We start from the raw sequence: 14495 nt of genomic DNA, 5'->3' as shown, positions 1-14495 counted from the left end.
GCCCAACCGGTAAACCCGCCCGAGGGCGGGAGTCAGGCGGGCGACGTCCATGGTCTGGGAATAGGATAGAATAGGAAGGATGAGCGGGAGAAGAACGGATAGTAAGGGCATAAGACACCAGAAGCTGGGACCGCCGAACAGAAAGGGGGGGGATCCCAGCTTCAACCAGGAGACTATCAACAGGGCTAGTAGGGAAGGCACCGGTGGCCAAACGGATACCACGATGGTGGACTGGATCCAGCACGTGCAGCGTGGAAGGAGCAGCTGAACCATAAACTTGACAACCATAGTCCAAACGTGACAGAACTAGAGCACGATAAAGACGGAGGAGGAGGGAACGGTCCGCACCCCAGGAGGAGTGGGCAAGGAAGCGAAGGACATTGAGTTTACGGAAACATCCTACCTTCAGGAGTCTGATATGGGGCAGCCAAGTGAGCTTGTTGTCGAAAAGAAGACCTAGGAAACGAAACTGTGGAACCACAGGCAATCTTTGTGCAGCGAGATAGAGCTCTGGATCAGGGTGGACCGTAGTACGGCGACAGAAGTGGACCACCCGCGATTTTAAAGGAGAGAATTGAAACCCGTGGGAGAGGGTCCATGCAGAGGCACGCCATACAGCCACCTGGAGCTGCCGTTCTGCAGATGGCATCGAGGAGGAACTAACCCAAATGCAGAAATCATCCACATACAGGGCAGGGGCGACCAAGGGACCGACAGAGGCCACAAGTCCATCGATAGCAATGAGGAAAAGAAGGACACTCAAGACAGAACCCTGTGGGATGCCCGTCTCCTGGGTCCGTGGAGAACTAAAAGCAGTACCAACTCGAACTCTGAATGACCGATGGATCAGGAACTGGCGGATAAAAATCGGGAGTGGGCCCCGAAGACCCCACTGATGAAGGGTTAGTAAGATGTGATGGCGCCAGGCCGTGTCATAGGCCTTGCGAAGGTCAAAAAACACTGCAACCAAATGGCGGCGCTGGGAAAAAGCCTGCCGAACTGCGGATTCCAAGCGAAGCAAATGATCGATTGGAGATCGTCCCTCTCGAAAGCCACACTGGTAAGGGGACAATAGATCCCGAGATTCGAGGACCCAAGTGAGCCGACGGGCTACCAGCCGTTCAAGTAACTTACAACCAACATTGGTCAAACTAATTGGCCGATAGCTGTCAACAGATAGGGGGTTCTGACCAGGCTTAAGGACAGGAACCACAATGCTATCCCTCCACTGAGAAGGGAAGTCACCCTGGAGCCAGATACGGTTAAACACCCGAAGAAGATGGTGCCGTTGTGGAGCACTGAGATGTTGAAGCAGCTGGTTATGAATGGAATCTGGGCCAGGAGCTGTATCATGAGAAGCAGATAGAGCAGAAAGAAATTCCCATTCAGTGAAAGGTTCGTTGTAAGATTCTGACTCACAAGTGGTGAAACATAAGGTGACAGCTTCAGCCTGCTGTTTTTGATGAAGGAAAGCAGCTGGATAGGAGGCCGACGCTGATGCCACTGCAAAATGGGTCGCAAGATGTTCTGCGAGAACTAATGGGTCCGTACAAATGCCATCTGGGAGGTGAAGGCCTGGGAGGGTGGACTGCCGATGGCAACCTTGGAGAGAGCGAAGTGTAGCCCATACCCGTGACAGATGGACAGTGGAACCAAGGGAAGAAACGAATCGTTCCCAACATATCCGCTTGCTCTGTTTGATTAAATAACGGGCTTTAGCGCGAAGGCGCTTAAAGGTAGAAAGGCTGGCTACAGATGGGTGCCTCTTAAACTGTTGCAAAGCTCGACGGCGATCACGGATGGCAATGGCAATGACCGTACTCCACCACGGGACTTGCCGACGACGAAATTGTCCAGATGAGTGCGGGACAGCAAGGTTAGCAGCGCGAACAATCGCGTCAGACACGTCACGTAGGACGTCATCAATACAACCCGACAAAGAGGGAGAAAACTCGACCTGTGCAGTATATAGAGGCCAATCGGCGCGGTGGAAAGACCAACGAGGTAACCTCTCCATCGGGGAGCGGGAAGGGAGCGTGATAATCAACGGGAAATGGTCACTATCACAAAGGTCGTCGTGTGGCGACCAGTGTAATGAAGGGAGGAGAGAGGGAGAAGAAAGAGAAAGATCAATGGCAGAAAAAGTACCATGACCAGCACTGAAATGAGTAGGGGAGCCATCATTAAGAAGGCACAGGTCGTGGTCTGCAATAAATTGGTCGATAAGAAGACCTCGTCTAGATGGAAAGGCACTGCCCCACAAAGGATGATGAGCATTAAAATCCCCAAGGAGGAGGAAGGGAGGAGGAAGTTGCTGAAGAAGGGTGGTTAAGGCAGCAGGTGTAAGAGTCCTGTCAGGAGGGAGATAAAGATTGCATACTGTGACTGCAGAGTCTAAGTGGACCCTAACAGCAACTGCTTCCAATGTAGTTTGGAGAGGAATCCACGTGCTAGCAATGTCTGTACGGACCAACGTACAAACGCCACCAGAAGCCCGCAAGGGTCCGACCCGATTTCGACAGAAAACACGGAACCCACGGAGGGTCGGTGAGTGAGCATCAGTAAAATGAGATTCCTGGAGAACCACACAAACTGCAGAGTAGGACGAAAGAAGGGATTTCAATTCCGGAAGGTGACGATAGTAGCCATTACAATTCCATTGGAGAACCACAGAACGATGGTTTAAATGAGGGCTGAACACGCTAAATCCAGTCATACCGCCGGGTCCCCACCCGTCACCGACAAGGAGGGGGCGACATCCATAAACGACAGGTCAGAATCCGGTTGTGAAGCCGGGGAAGGGACCTCCGGTGACACCAGAGGCTCTTTGTCCCGGGACTTATGTTTCTTCTTCTTTTCAGGCTGAGACCGAGGAGGGCTGTGTGGCGTAATGGAGCCAGCTGCAGCAAGATCAGGAACAGAAAGAGACCGGGCGACCTGGGGGCCGATAGACCGCGGCTCTCGCGGTCGCCGCGCTGCAGCAGACCTTTGACCTGGAAGGTGCCGGGAAGGGGCATCCCGGGAGAGGCGCCCTTGACTGGCAGACGCCGAAGGAGTGGGACACTTCTCCGGCTGGGGAGGGGGAGCGGCGCCCAGAGGAGAAGGTGTGGGAGCCGCAGGGGAGGGGGGAAGGAGAGGGGTCCGGGACGGGGGTAAGGAAGGGGGAGGAAGGGATGAAGATGTAACCAAGGCGTAACTAGATGTCATGGACACAGGGTGCAATCGTGCATATTTCTTACGGGCCTCTGTGTAGCTTAAACGATCAAGAGACTTATACTCCTGTATCTTTTTTTTCTTTCTTATAGACTGGGCAATCTGCTGAACGTGGAGAATGACTACCATGACAATTTACACATACAGGAGGGGGAACACAGGGACTCCCCTCATGGAGTGGACGTCCACAGTCACCACAGAGAGGGTCCTGGGTACAGCGAGAAGACATGTGGCCAAAACGCAAGCACTTAAAACACCGCATAGGAGGTGGGATGTACGGCTTCACATCACAGCGATAGACCATAATCTTAACTTTCTCAGGAAGGGTATCCCCTTCAAAGGCCAGGATAAAGGCACCAGTATCAATACGATTATCTTTAGGACCCTTCTGAACACGCCGAACAAAGTGAACACCCCGCCGTCCGAGATTGTCCCGAAGTTCCTCATCAGTTTGAAGGATGAGGTCTCTGTGAAAAATCACACCTTGTACCATATTTAGAGACTGGTGAGGGGTAATGGACACGGGAATTGTGCCAAGATGGGTACAGGCACGAAGGGCCGCAGATTGGGCAGCCGAAGCAGTTTTTATCAGTAATGAACCCGACCGCATCTTGCTCAGGGAGTCCACTTCGCCGAACTTGTCTTCAATGTGTTCCACAAAGAATAAAGGTTTGACACTGGTGAAAGTATCTCCATCAGTCCTGGTGCAAACTAGATAACGGGGGAAAGGTTTTGCCCCTAGACGACGGGCCTGACCCTCCTCCCAGGGGGTAGCCACGGAAGGGAAGGCCGAAGGGGCAAGAGAAGCAGCACTTGAGGAATCAGTACCACGCAGAGAGACGGCCGCAGAAGAGCGGCCAGAGGTTTGGACCCTTATGCGTTTCATCTGCATAGCGTCCGCCCTGATACCACCCACTCCGATCAGGGGCTCTCCTCACGGGCGCCACCCAGCCACAGCAAGGGCCGTCTGGCACGGCGGCCATTGCCGGGAGTTCCGATGCTCCAGGATGACGAGCAACCACTCCAAGGCATGCATGAGGAGGTCACAGATCAGGTATCAGAAGTGTGATCCCTGTGCGTTCAGGGGGCTCAACCAAAAGGGTACATAGCGACCCCACCACACGGGCTGGCTACCGTGCTGGCTATGCACCCTAGCATCAGACAACGACGTAGAAGAAAAGGTGGAATATACTAGGAGGGCACACGTCGGAGACACTAGGTAAGGTGCTCTTCCCCAAATGGCTCACACTACGGAAGAGAAATTGTGGAATGGAGGTCAAACCCCAGAGGGGGACCAAGGAATGCCAAAAGGAGGAGATGATTACGCAACAAAGCCAGAGTGTAAAACCAACAGAACCAGGAGGATAGCGGGGGCCAACATAAGCAAGGATACCAATAGAGGGAGAGGAGAGGGCGAGGGGAAAGGGGTATGGAGGGGAAAGGAGGGGAAGGGAAAGGAAATGCAGCCCGGGAGAGAAAGAAGGCTGCAATGGCTCGGGGCCCCGTGCTCGCCACGCACGTATCCACGAAAGAGTTGTGGACCCCCTGGGGGGGTGCTGTAGATGGGACATGCCTTGGCGGAGAAGGAGATGAACTGGGTTTCTTTGTAGCCTTCTTGGAAGTATGATGTTTAGATGAAGGAGGAACCGATGGGTATGAAGTTGGGGTACGTAAAAAATCTTCATGAGTATGCTCTTTTTTCGAAGTCTTGGTGTCTGACTTTTGGGCTCGAGATTTAGCAGAACCCGATGAAGGGTGAGCCATAGAGTGGGCAGGCAAAAGTAGTGAGGTTGAACGGGCGATCTTTACGCTGGGCGATCTGACAACCGTGGCACTAAAGGTGAGGTCGCAAGTCTGCATGGCCGCCTACTTTGTTGGCCGAGGAGAAGCAAGGACAGTGCTGTATTTTCCTGTCTGAGGCACAGTGGGCTGTCGACTGGCGAATAAGTTTCGAGCAGCAAAGGTCGACACCTTTTCCTTAACTCTGATTTCCTGGATGAGCTTTTCGTCCTTAAAAACGGGGCAATCTCGAGAGGAAGCAGCGTGGTCACACATACAGTTGATGCAGCGAGGGGATGGAGGTGGACAAGCACCCTCATGGGCATCCTTGCCACACGTAACACATTTGGCCGGATTGGAACAGGACTGGCTGGTGTGATTGAACCTCCGACACCGATAGCAACGCGTAGGGTTTGGGACGTAAGGGCGAACAGAAATTATCTCACAGCCTGCTTTGATTTTCGATGGGAGTTGAACTTTGTCAAATGTCAAGAAGACAGTGCAGGTTGGAATGATGTTTGTGTCAACCCTTTTCATAACTCTATGAACAGACGTTACACCCTGGTCAGACAGGTAGTGCTGAATTTCTTCGTCACAATCCATCGAGGGAGCGTGTATAAACGACTCCACATGAGGAATTTAGAGTGCGGTGTGCTTCAACCCAGACAGGGAAGGTGTGGAGCAGTGAAGTACGCAGCAATTTTTGTGCCTGGAGGGCACTGACTGTTTCTAACAACAGGGTGCCATTCCGTAATCTGGAACAAGACTTTACAGGACCTGCAATTGCGTTGACACCTTTCTGAATAATGAAAGGGTTGACTGTGGAGAAGTCTTGACCTTCATCTGACCGAGAAACAACAAGGAACTGTGGCAACGATGTAAGAACTGTCTGTGGCTGAGACTCGGTGAACTTACGCTTGTGAGCAGACATAGTGGAAGGTGAGGAAACCATTGTGGAAGAATCCCCCATGATTACTGGTGTCTCCGATGGCGCGCTCCTCCCTTGTGCGGGCCCTCTCTGAGGGCACTCCCGTCTTTGGTGATTGCTCACACCTCAGGTCACACCTCCCGACAAACGGACGGAGGGACCAATCGGCACTTTCGGAAGGTATCAGCTCGGGTAATCATCCCTCCCTGGGCCTGGCCGTTACCAGGGGGTACGTACGTGTCCTACCTGTCTACCCGGGGCAGGGAATTACGCGTTACCCCGTCACCGGCTATGCATGGAAATGCATGGGTCGGCCTTCAGACACGCACAGGGAGGAAAAAAGAGAAAGGGAAAGGAAAGAAGAGGGGTCTCGAACGCCGCAGCGGAGAAAAGGGCAAAGAGAAGAGTTAAGGAAAAGAGAAGGACAGAGGAAGGACGAAGACTTGCAAGTGTAGAAAGCAAGGAATTTGTAACAGTTTCGACCGTCTGTCTCCGGACATAGGCACAAACCATACTCCCAGAGGGGGAGAAAGGGAAGGAAAGAGCCAGAGGTGAGGGGGGGGGGGGGGGCGAAGATGGGGGACGGGGAAGGATGCGGAAAGGGAAGGTACGCAGCCCGGAAATGAAAGAGGGCCACATTAGCTCGGGGTCCTGTGCTCGCTACGCACGTACCCACAAAAGAGTTGTGGACCCCCTGGGTCAGATGAGAGCTGTTTTATCATCTGGCTGTGGATGCGATCAGGCCCAGGAGCTGTGTCGGGGCAATATGCGAGGGCATTGAGGAGCTCCCACTCTGTAAATGGGGTGTTATAGGATTCACTGCAGCGTGTAGTGAATGAGAGGACGTTCCTTTCCAGCCACTGTTTGAGTGTGCAAAAGGTGGGGGGGGGGGGGGCGTGGGGGGGTGTGTGTGTAATTCTCCGACATGGAGGCTCGAGCAAAGTGCTCAGCAATCGCGTTTATGTCCGTACATAACTCACCATTTATGGTAACATCGGGGACAGCTGTTGGGGCCTGGTACCCAAAAAGACATTTGATCACTGCCCAGACTTGGGAAGGTGCCGTGTGGCACCCAATGGTGGAGATGTATCCCTCCCAACACTCCTCCTTCCATTGTTTGATAAGGTAGTGAACACAGGCATGGAGCCATTTAAAGGCTATGAGGTGCTCCAGGGAAGGGTGCCGCTTATGCTGCTGTAGAGCTCACTGACGCTTAATTGCTTCAGCTACTTCCGGCAACCACCAAGAGACTGCCTTACGGCTTGGGCATCCTAAAGAGAGAGGGGATCGCATTTTCTGCAGCAGAAACAACTGTGCTAGTCACCTGCTCAACCATCACATCAGTGTTACCGTTTGGGGGATATTCAGCGGTGACAGCAAAGATGAAAGTTCCCCAGTCCGCCTTGTTCAAAGCCCATTAGGCAGGCGTCCCTGTGCCTGACGCTGGGGCAGTGACAGGAAGATGGGGGAATGGTCACTACCACACAGGTCATCATATGCTCTCCAGTGGATAGATGGGAGAAGTCCTGGGCTGCAAATTGATAAATCAATGGCCGAGTAACTACCAATGGCCACACTGAAATGTGTGGCGGCCCCAATATTTAAGAGTCAGAGGTCGAATTTAAAGTTTCGATATCTCTGCCTTGGCCAGCAAGCACGGTGCCACCCCACAAGTGGTTATGGGCGTTAAAATCTCCCAAAAGTAGGATCATTTTAGGGAGTTGATCAATCAGTGCAGCTAATACATACAGGCGTACTGCACCATCTGGAGGAAGATATACAATGCAGACAGTTATTTCCTGCGTGGTCATTCTGACAGCCACAGCTTCAAGAGGGGTTTGTAGGGGGCACATGTTCACTACAGACCGAGTTAAGGACATAAACACAAAATCCACCTGACACACTATTATAGTCGCTACGGTTCCTGTAATATCCCTTATAGCGGTGGAGGGCAGGGGCCCACATTGTTGGGAACCAGGTCTCCTGGAGGGTAATGCAGAAAGCAGGTGTAAAGCTTAACAGTTGCCGCAGCTCAGCCAGGCGGTGGAAAAAACAGCTGCAATTCCACTGGAGGATCACATCGAGAGACTGGGAAGGCATGGAACATTCAATGAGGTAGTTTACACCTCAGAGTCACCTGCTGCTACTGATTTATTGCCTGAGCAGTCTATATCCATTGTATCTGACGGTCTGACGAGATCTAGGTCATCAACGGATGCCGAAATCTCCACCCCATCCTCAGTCGCAGAGCTTTTAGGTAGTGGTGGTGGTGTGGGTGCCACCGCAATTTCCTTGGTCTTAGGGGTTTTCTTTTTGGATTTCTCTCACTGCTCCTTGGGTTTCCCTGTCTGGGAGGACTTCACTGGCTCAGTCTCCGAGACTGAGGATGAGCGTGATGCCATACACCCAGCTGCTTTTGGGCTCTTCAGCCACTGGCGGGTGTCGTCTTTCCCACTAGAAGAAACCTGGGAAGGGAGTGACCCAAGGGACCCCTTCCTAGTGAGAGGCAGGAATACCTCGGGCCCATTCTTACCCCGGACCCGCAGGGGGTACCATCTGTTCTTACCCCAGACCCGCAGGGGGGACCATCTGAAGGAATCCTCCCTTCCCAGTCAAAATCTAAAACCCCTTAGCTTGTTCAGACTTACGCTTCTCCAGCTTAGAAGTGGGGACGGATGTCCCCGATGGTTGGGGGGGGGGGGGGGGGGGGGGGGGCGTTGTTGATCCCAAAGTAGATGGTGCAGGAGCAACAGGGAGGGAAATGCCCCCCACCATCAAGGGGGCAGGTGTAGTCTTCTGGCTCTGAGAGGTGACCTAGGTTGGCAGAGCTGATGGTGCCAGAACTGTTGTATCAGCGGCATAAGACGATGTCATACGCACAGGATGCAGGCGTTCAAATTCTCTTATCCTCAATGTAGGTCAGTCTGTCCAGGGTCTTGTACTCCATGATTTTCCTTTCTTTCTGGAGAATCCTGCAGTCAGGCGAGCAAGATGAATGGTGCTCTCCACAGTTGACACAGATGGGAGGCGGGGCACATGGAGTATTGGGATGTGATGGGCGTCTGCAATCTCAGCATGTGATGCTGGAAGTACAGCGGGAAGACATATGGCCGTACTTCCAGCACTTAAAGCACCGCATCGGGGGAGGCATATAGGGCTTTACATCAGACTGGTAGACCATCACCTTGACCTTCTCGGGCAATGTATCACCCTCAAAGGCCAAGATGAAGGCACTGGTGGCAACCTGATTATCCTTGGGACCCCGGTGGACACGCCGGATGAAATGTACACCTCACCGCTCTAAATTGGTGTGCAGCTCATCGTCGGACTGCAAAAGAAGGTCTCTATGAAATATGATACCCTGGACCATATTTAAGCTCTTATAGGGTGTGATGGTTACAGAAACATCCCCAGCTTGTCACAAGCGAGTAACTCCCGTGACTGGGCAGAGGATGCTGTTTTGATCAAGACTGACCCAAAGCTCATTTTGGACAAGCCCTCCACCTCCCCAAATGTGTCCTCTAAATGCTCAACAAAAAACTGTGGCTCCATCATCATGAAATATTCCCCATCAGCTCTCAAACATACAACGTACCGGGGCAAATAAGATCCACTGCCATCCTTAGCCTGAGAGTCCTCCCATGGTGTGGCCAGGGAGGGGAACAATTTGGGGTCGTACTTCTGTGCATTGAATTGAGCTCGTGATCGCTTAGAGACTGCTGGTGTTTCACCACCAGCACGAGATGATGGACCACGCTTCATCACGTGTCATCTGCCCTGATGCCACCCACTCCGACCAGGGGCCCTCCCCACGGGCGCCACCCAGCCGCAGCAAAGGCCACCTGGCAGGATGGCCTTTGCCGGGAGTCCTGATGGCCCAGGGGGATGGGCATCTACCTTTTGGCGTATGTGGGGAGTTAATGGTGCAGGCATCAGCAGAGTGATCCCTGTGTGGTCAGGGGGCTACAACCAACAGGGTACATGGCGGCCCCACCACAACGGACTGGCTACCGTGCTGGATATAAGGTGCAAGTCCATGGTCATCGTCAATGCAGAAATCGACACTGCATAGTGCATGCTGGAAAACGCACCCAGGAAGGTGTCCTCACCCAAGAGATGGAGAATGGGCAGGACTGAAATGCAACGATGAGAAAGTGGGCTAAAGATCTCAATGCACGATGGACACGATACACCTTTTGAGGTGCCCTTCCCCAATTGGCTTGCTCTTCGGGAAAATTTTCAGCAAGGGCCACCTGGCAGGATGACCGTTGCCGGGAGTCCTGATGCCCCAAGGAGACGGGCATCTACTCCTTGGCCGACATGGGGAGGGTGCAGCTCAGGTATCGGCAGTACGATCCCTGTGTTGTCAGGGGGGCTACAACCTGGAGGGTACATGACGACCCCACCACAACGGGCTGGCTACCGTGCTGGATTTCGGGTGCCATGGAAAGTCCATGATCGTAGGTGCAGATGGGGACGCACTATGGGCGTAACTTGTGCAACCCATCAGATGTTTAGGCCCAATTTGAGGAATAGCGGGTGTGGTTACAACGCCGTTACAATGCTGGGTGCCAAGGTCTTAGTGCACTGAGGACCAGTGAGACACCATGTAAGGCGTCCTTCCCCAAAAGGCTCGTACTTCTGTAGAATTTTGAAAAATGGATGTCAAACCCCAAGGGGGACCATCACATGGAAGGCCGAAACGGTTGAAACTCCTTTTAGTTGCCTCTTACGACAGGCAGGAATACCTCGGGCCCATTCTTACCCCGGACCCGCAGGGGGTACCATCTGTTCTTACCCCAGACCCGCAGGGGGGACCATCTGAAGGAATCCTCCCTTCCCAGTCAAAATCTAAAACCCCTTAGCTTGTTCAGATTCATTGATGATTTTTTGTGTTCTGGACTCATTGCAGGGATGACCTTTGCTTCTTCCTCCATAGCCTTAATATCTACTCCAAAATCCGCTTCACATGTTCCTTCTTAACACAACAAGCCACCTTCCTAGATGTCTATCTCCATCTCTCACACAGCTCCATAAATATGTCCATCCGTATCCAGCACACCAATAGTACCTTCACTTTGACAGCTGTCACCCATTCCATGTCAAAAAGTCTCTTCCATACAACCTCACCATCCACAGATGCCACATCTGCAGTAGAAAGCAGCAGTTGTCAAAATATGTAGATAACCTTACTAGAGCCTCTGACAGACAATATTGTACCCAACTCACCCATTAACAGATCTCCCTTGCCACCTCCTCTGACCAACAACCCTGTTAAACAGCCACCGACCAGCAGTCCTCTATCACCCAGTAACACCCTGGCCTTGAAAGCACTACTACATTCTACACCAGGGCTTTGACTACCTCTCATTGTGGCCTGAGATGAGGGATAGCCTACCCAAAATCCTACCCGCATTACCTGATATAATGTTCCACCACTCACAAAACCTACAGAATATCCTAGGCCATCCCTACTTCAATCCTGCTTGCATTTCTGCATCCCATGGGTCATTCCCTCATGCTTGATGCAGGTACAGGACCTATCCCATACATCTGCTCACCACCTCTTACCACAGTCCAGTCAGTCAGTCAGTCAAGTCACCTTCTACCCAATAAAAGCAGGGCCACATGTGAAAGCAGCCATGATATATGCCATATGCTACAATTAATGTGCAGCATTCTATTTGGTTGTGACAAGTAACCAATTGTCCACTCAGATGAATGATCCTGGCAAATTTTGGTAAACTGCAAACTTTGTCATTTACTTGCCAAACATCCTGCGTGCAATAACACTAAACTTCAACAGCTGCTTCACTACAACGGCCATCTGGATACTCCATTACAGCAAAAGTTACTCTTAACTACAAAGATGGGAACTGTCTCTCCATCATATCCTGCACTCTCAAATTCCTCTGGCCTAAACTTCTGCCAACCTCTTTCTCACCACCTCACCTTAGCTTTTCCCTTCTGTCCACCCCACTCCTTTCCCTTCCATATCATGAACTGTTTTCTCCTCCACCCCTTTTCCTTAATCTCTCCCCTCCCTGTGTCCCTCTTCATCATCACTTCCCCTCCTTGTCTTTACCTCCCTCTGTCCCTTTATCCCTTATGTGCTCTGAACACACTTCATCTTCTTGTGAGTCACCAAGTTATCTGGTGAAAGACCTGTCTCACACTCCCCTGCTATTCCCTCCTTGCCTCGTGCTTCCTTTCCTACTTCCTCTCCACTTCCATCTACCCGGGCAATTGCTTTCAATAATTGATATTCAGTAATCAGTCTCACTGCTACCACAAGTGTGTACATTTTTGTGTGTGAATAGAGCTCAAAAGTTAGTGTTAACTTTTCTATATGTAAGTGGTTACCTTCCCCTTATTTTATCTATACTCCTTGTGTAAGCTTTTTATTCCCTGTTCCTCTAAATACAAGGTGCTTCATTTTTTTCTAACGTCTGTATCCAAACAGAGTTTTCAGTGGAGAGAGAATACACGGTGAGGCTGTGGCATATCATTCAACGCTCCCTCTAGTGCCATGTCATTATTAACCACCATGGTTAGTGAATGCATTCTTCTGTTGTTTCAAGACAGAGTTGGTGTATGGTTTTATAGGTGAAGGAGTTGCTGAATTTATTTTTGGAATGTTTCTGTTGTGTGCTCATAGTATAAATGCCCACACATATACTCTTATTTTAAGTACCGAGGATTTGTATGCATATTTTTATGTGTCATGAAATTGTGCTGTATTTTGTGTACATTGACTTATTTGTTTAGTTGCATAATAAAGGGTGTTTCATACAAGTTCTGCCTGTCACATACCAGAAGTCATATGATATTCCAAGAATTTTGTGATACTGGAGAATATTGACAAAGGCTTCCATCATACTTTGACAATTCCGAAATGTCAGTAGCATAAAATCTCATGTGTGCCCCACAACATCCCATATCTCCCCACAGACTTTCCATAGTTATTTTGACAATTGTCATCCAGAACAATGAGTCAGGGGAGACTTACAACACAGGATGAGAAGGAAAGACCTTCCTTCTCATCCCATCTGGTAACTCTCCCCTGACCCACAGTTGTGGTTGACTTTCCCTGAAATCTACCACTTTTCCTAGGCCTCTCCTTTTCCTTCACCCATCTTTTTCTCCCTTCAACCCTTCTGCCTGAAGGAGCCACTGGCTCCAAAAGCATGCCTAATTATAACCTCCTTTTGCGTGTGTGTTCTGCTGACACTTGGCGAGTAGCTTTTTATCTATCCAATTACAATATTCTCTTTTAACTCTGTTCTCCAATATTTGTGCATTACATCTGCAACTGATTTTGGACTATCTCACAATAAATCACCTGGTTCTAGAGTATTTTATATGTATGCATGAATGTATGTATTATTTAAGTCACAGACTTAACAGTACAAATATCAAGGCACACAAATAATTATTTCTCACCATAAAGATAACTTTCAAAATTACAAATGTATAGAATACAAAATGTTTCTTACCTGTAAGTATCTATCTATGATAGCTACTGCCAGCAAAATAGTCTCTGATAGTAAAGAAAACTGAACCTGTACCTCAAATAACCAGTCCACTAGGACTAATCGCATCTGAGGAGTCATTGTGCCACATAGGAAATTTGGCCTCAACGGGTATTTTACCTGAAAGAAAGTAAAATGAGAAACCTACAATTTTCTGTTAGTTGTATCAAAAATGTTCAATGAACACAATTCGTTTAGGGAAGTCCTAAATTTTTCTTTTTGAAAGAGAGAGTGTTTTGCGTTTTATATAAAATGAGTACTGGCTATCTGAAAGTGTTTATGCTGCTTAGTAGTCCTGACCACCACAGAAATTTATGTATTCTTTACTTTTGAACTGTTCGCACATGGATTCTTTCTTTTTGTTTTTAAGAAGTGTTTAGTCAGTAATTGTTGACCTTAGCCCACAAATACTTCTTGACTGCCCATCTATCTGCTTCGCTTATCTTCAGAACTAATATTGAAGTGACAGAGTGGAGTTACTGTCAATATACACTATCAAAAACTGAGTATGGAGGCATATTTCCGTATTTATAGCTGAAACCAAACACTTATACAAGCAACTGAGTGACCTGTTGTATTAGAATCATATCTAGTAAGACAATTTTAATTTTTTAAGAATTTCTTAAGTTAACTTTATGATAACTGTTTTTGCCTTATGTCAAGTAAACAAATAACATTTGGAACACACTCTTTAGAATTTGTGTGTGTGCCTTTTACACTTGTCAAAAATTCCTTTTCTTCAGACATACTATTTTTGTTTCACTGTCCATCTAGTTTCCCGATCACACTGGACTGGAAGATGAGGTACAAGTTTGGTGAGAAGCATTTAATTTTCAGTTTATTCCTCAAACACATACACATTGAATGTATTTTTTTCTGTTAGAGTACGTATAACAATAAAATCAAAATGCAGGTAACCCACTAAAACCAACATAATGAATACACAGTTCCGGCCAAAAGAGACACTCAACTAATACCCACCACAGTAATAGAAGTTTATACAGATTATGAAATTTAAGAAATATGTACAAGATGAAGTAAAT

General features: G+C 49.5%; 1 protein-coding gene across 5 annotated transcripts in view; it reads right to left on the bottom strand.

Moving 5' to 3' along the window:
- Window positions 1-14495, bottom strand: part of LOC124619545 (G2/mitotic-specific cyclin-B-like) — a 90497-nt gene that overhangs the window by 26687 nt on the left and 49315 nt on the right. For 4 of the 5 annotated variants that reach the window (XM_047146010.1, XM_047146013.1, XM_047146014.1 and 1 more), the window contains exon 5: window positions 13417-13572. The exons of the other annotated variant lie outside the window; for it this stretch is intronic. In XM_047146010.1, the coding sequence (XP_047001966.1) occupies window positions 13417-13572 (156 nt within the window). The remainder of the gene's footprint in view (window positions 1-13416; window positions 13573-14495) is intronic. 5 annotated transcript variants of the gene reach the window in all.

The sequence above is a fragment of the Schistocerca americana genome, chromosome 6 (genome assembly GCF_021461395.2).
Source record: "Schistocerca americana isolate TAMUIC-IGC-003095 chromosome 6, iqSchAmer2.1, whole genome shotgun sequence".
Classification (NCBI taxonomy): Eukaryota; Metazoa; Arthropoda; class Insecta; order Orthoptera; family Acrididae; genus Schistocerca; species Schistocerca americana.
Note: the sequence above shows the minus strand (reverse complement) of the source record. Positions and strands in the feature narration are given on the sequence as shown.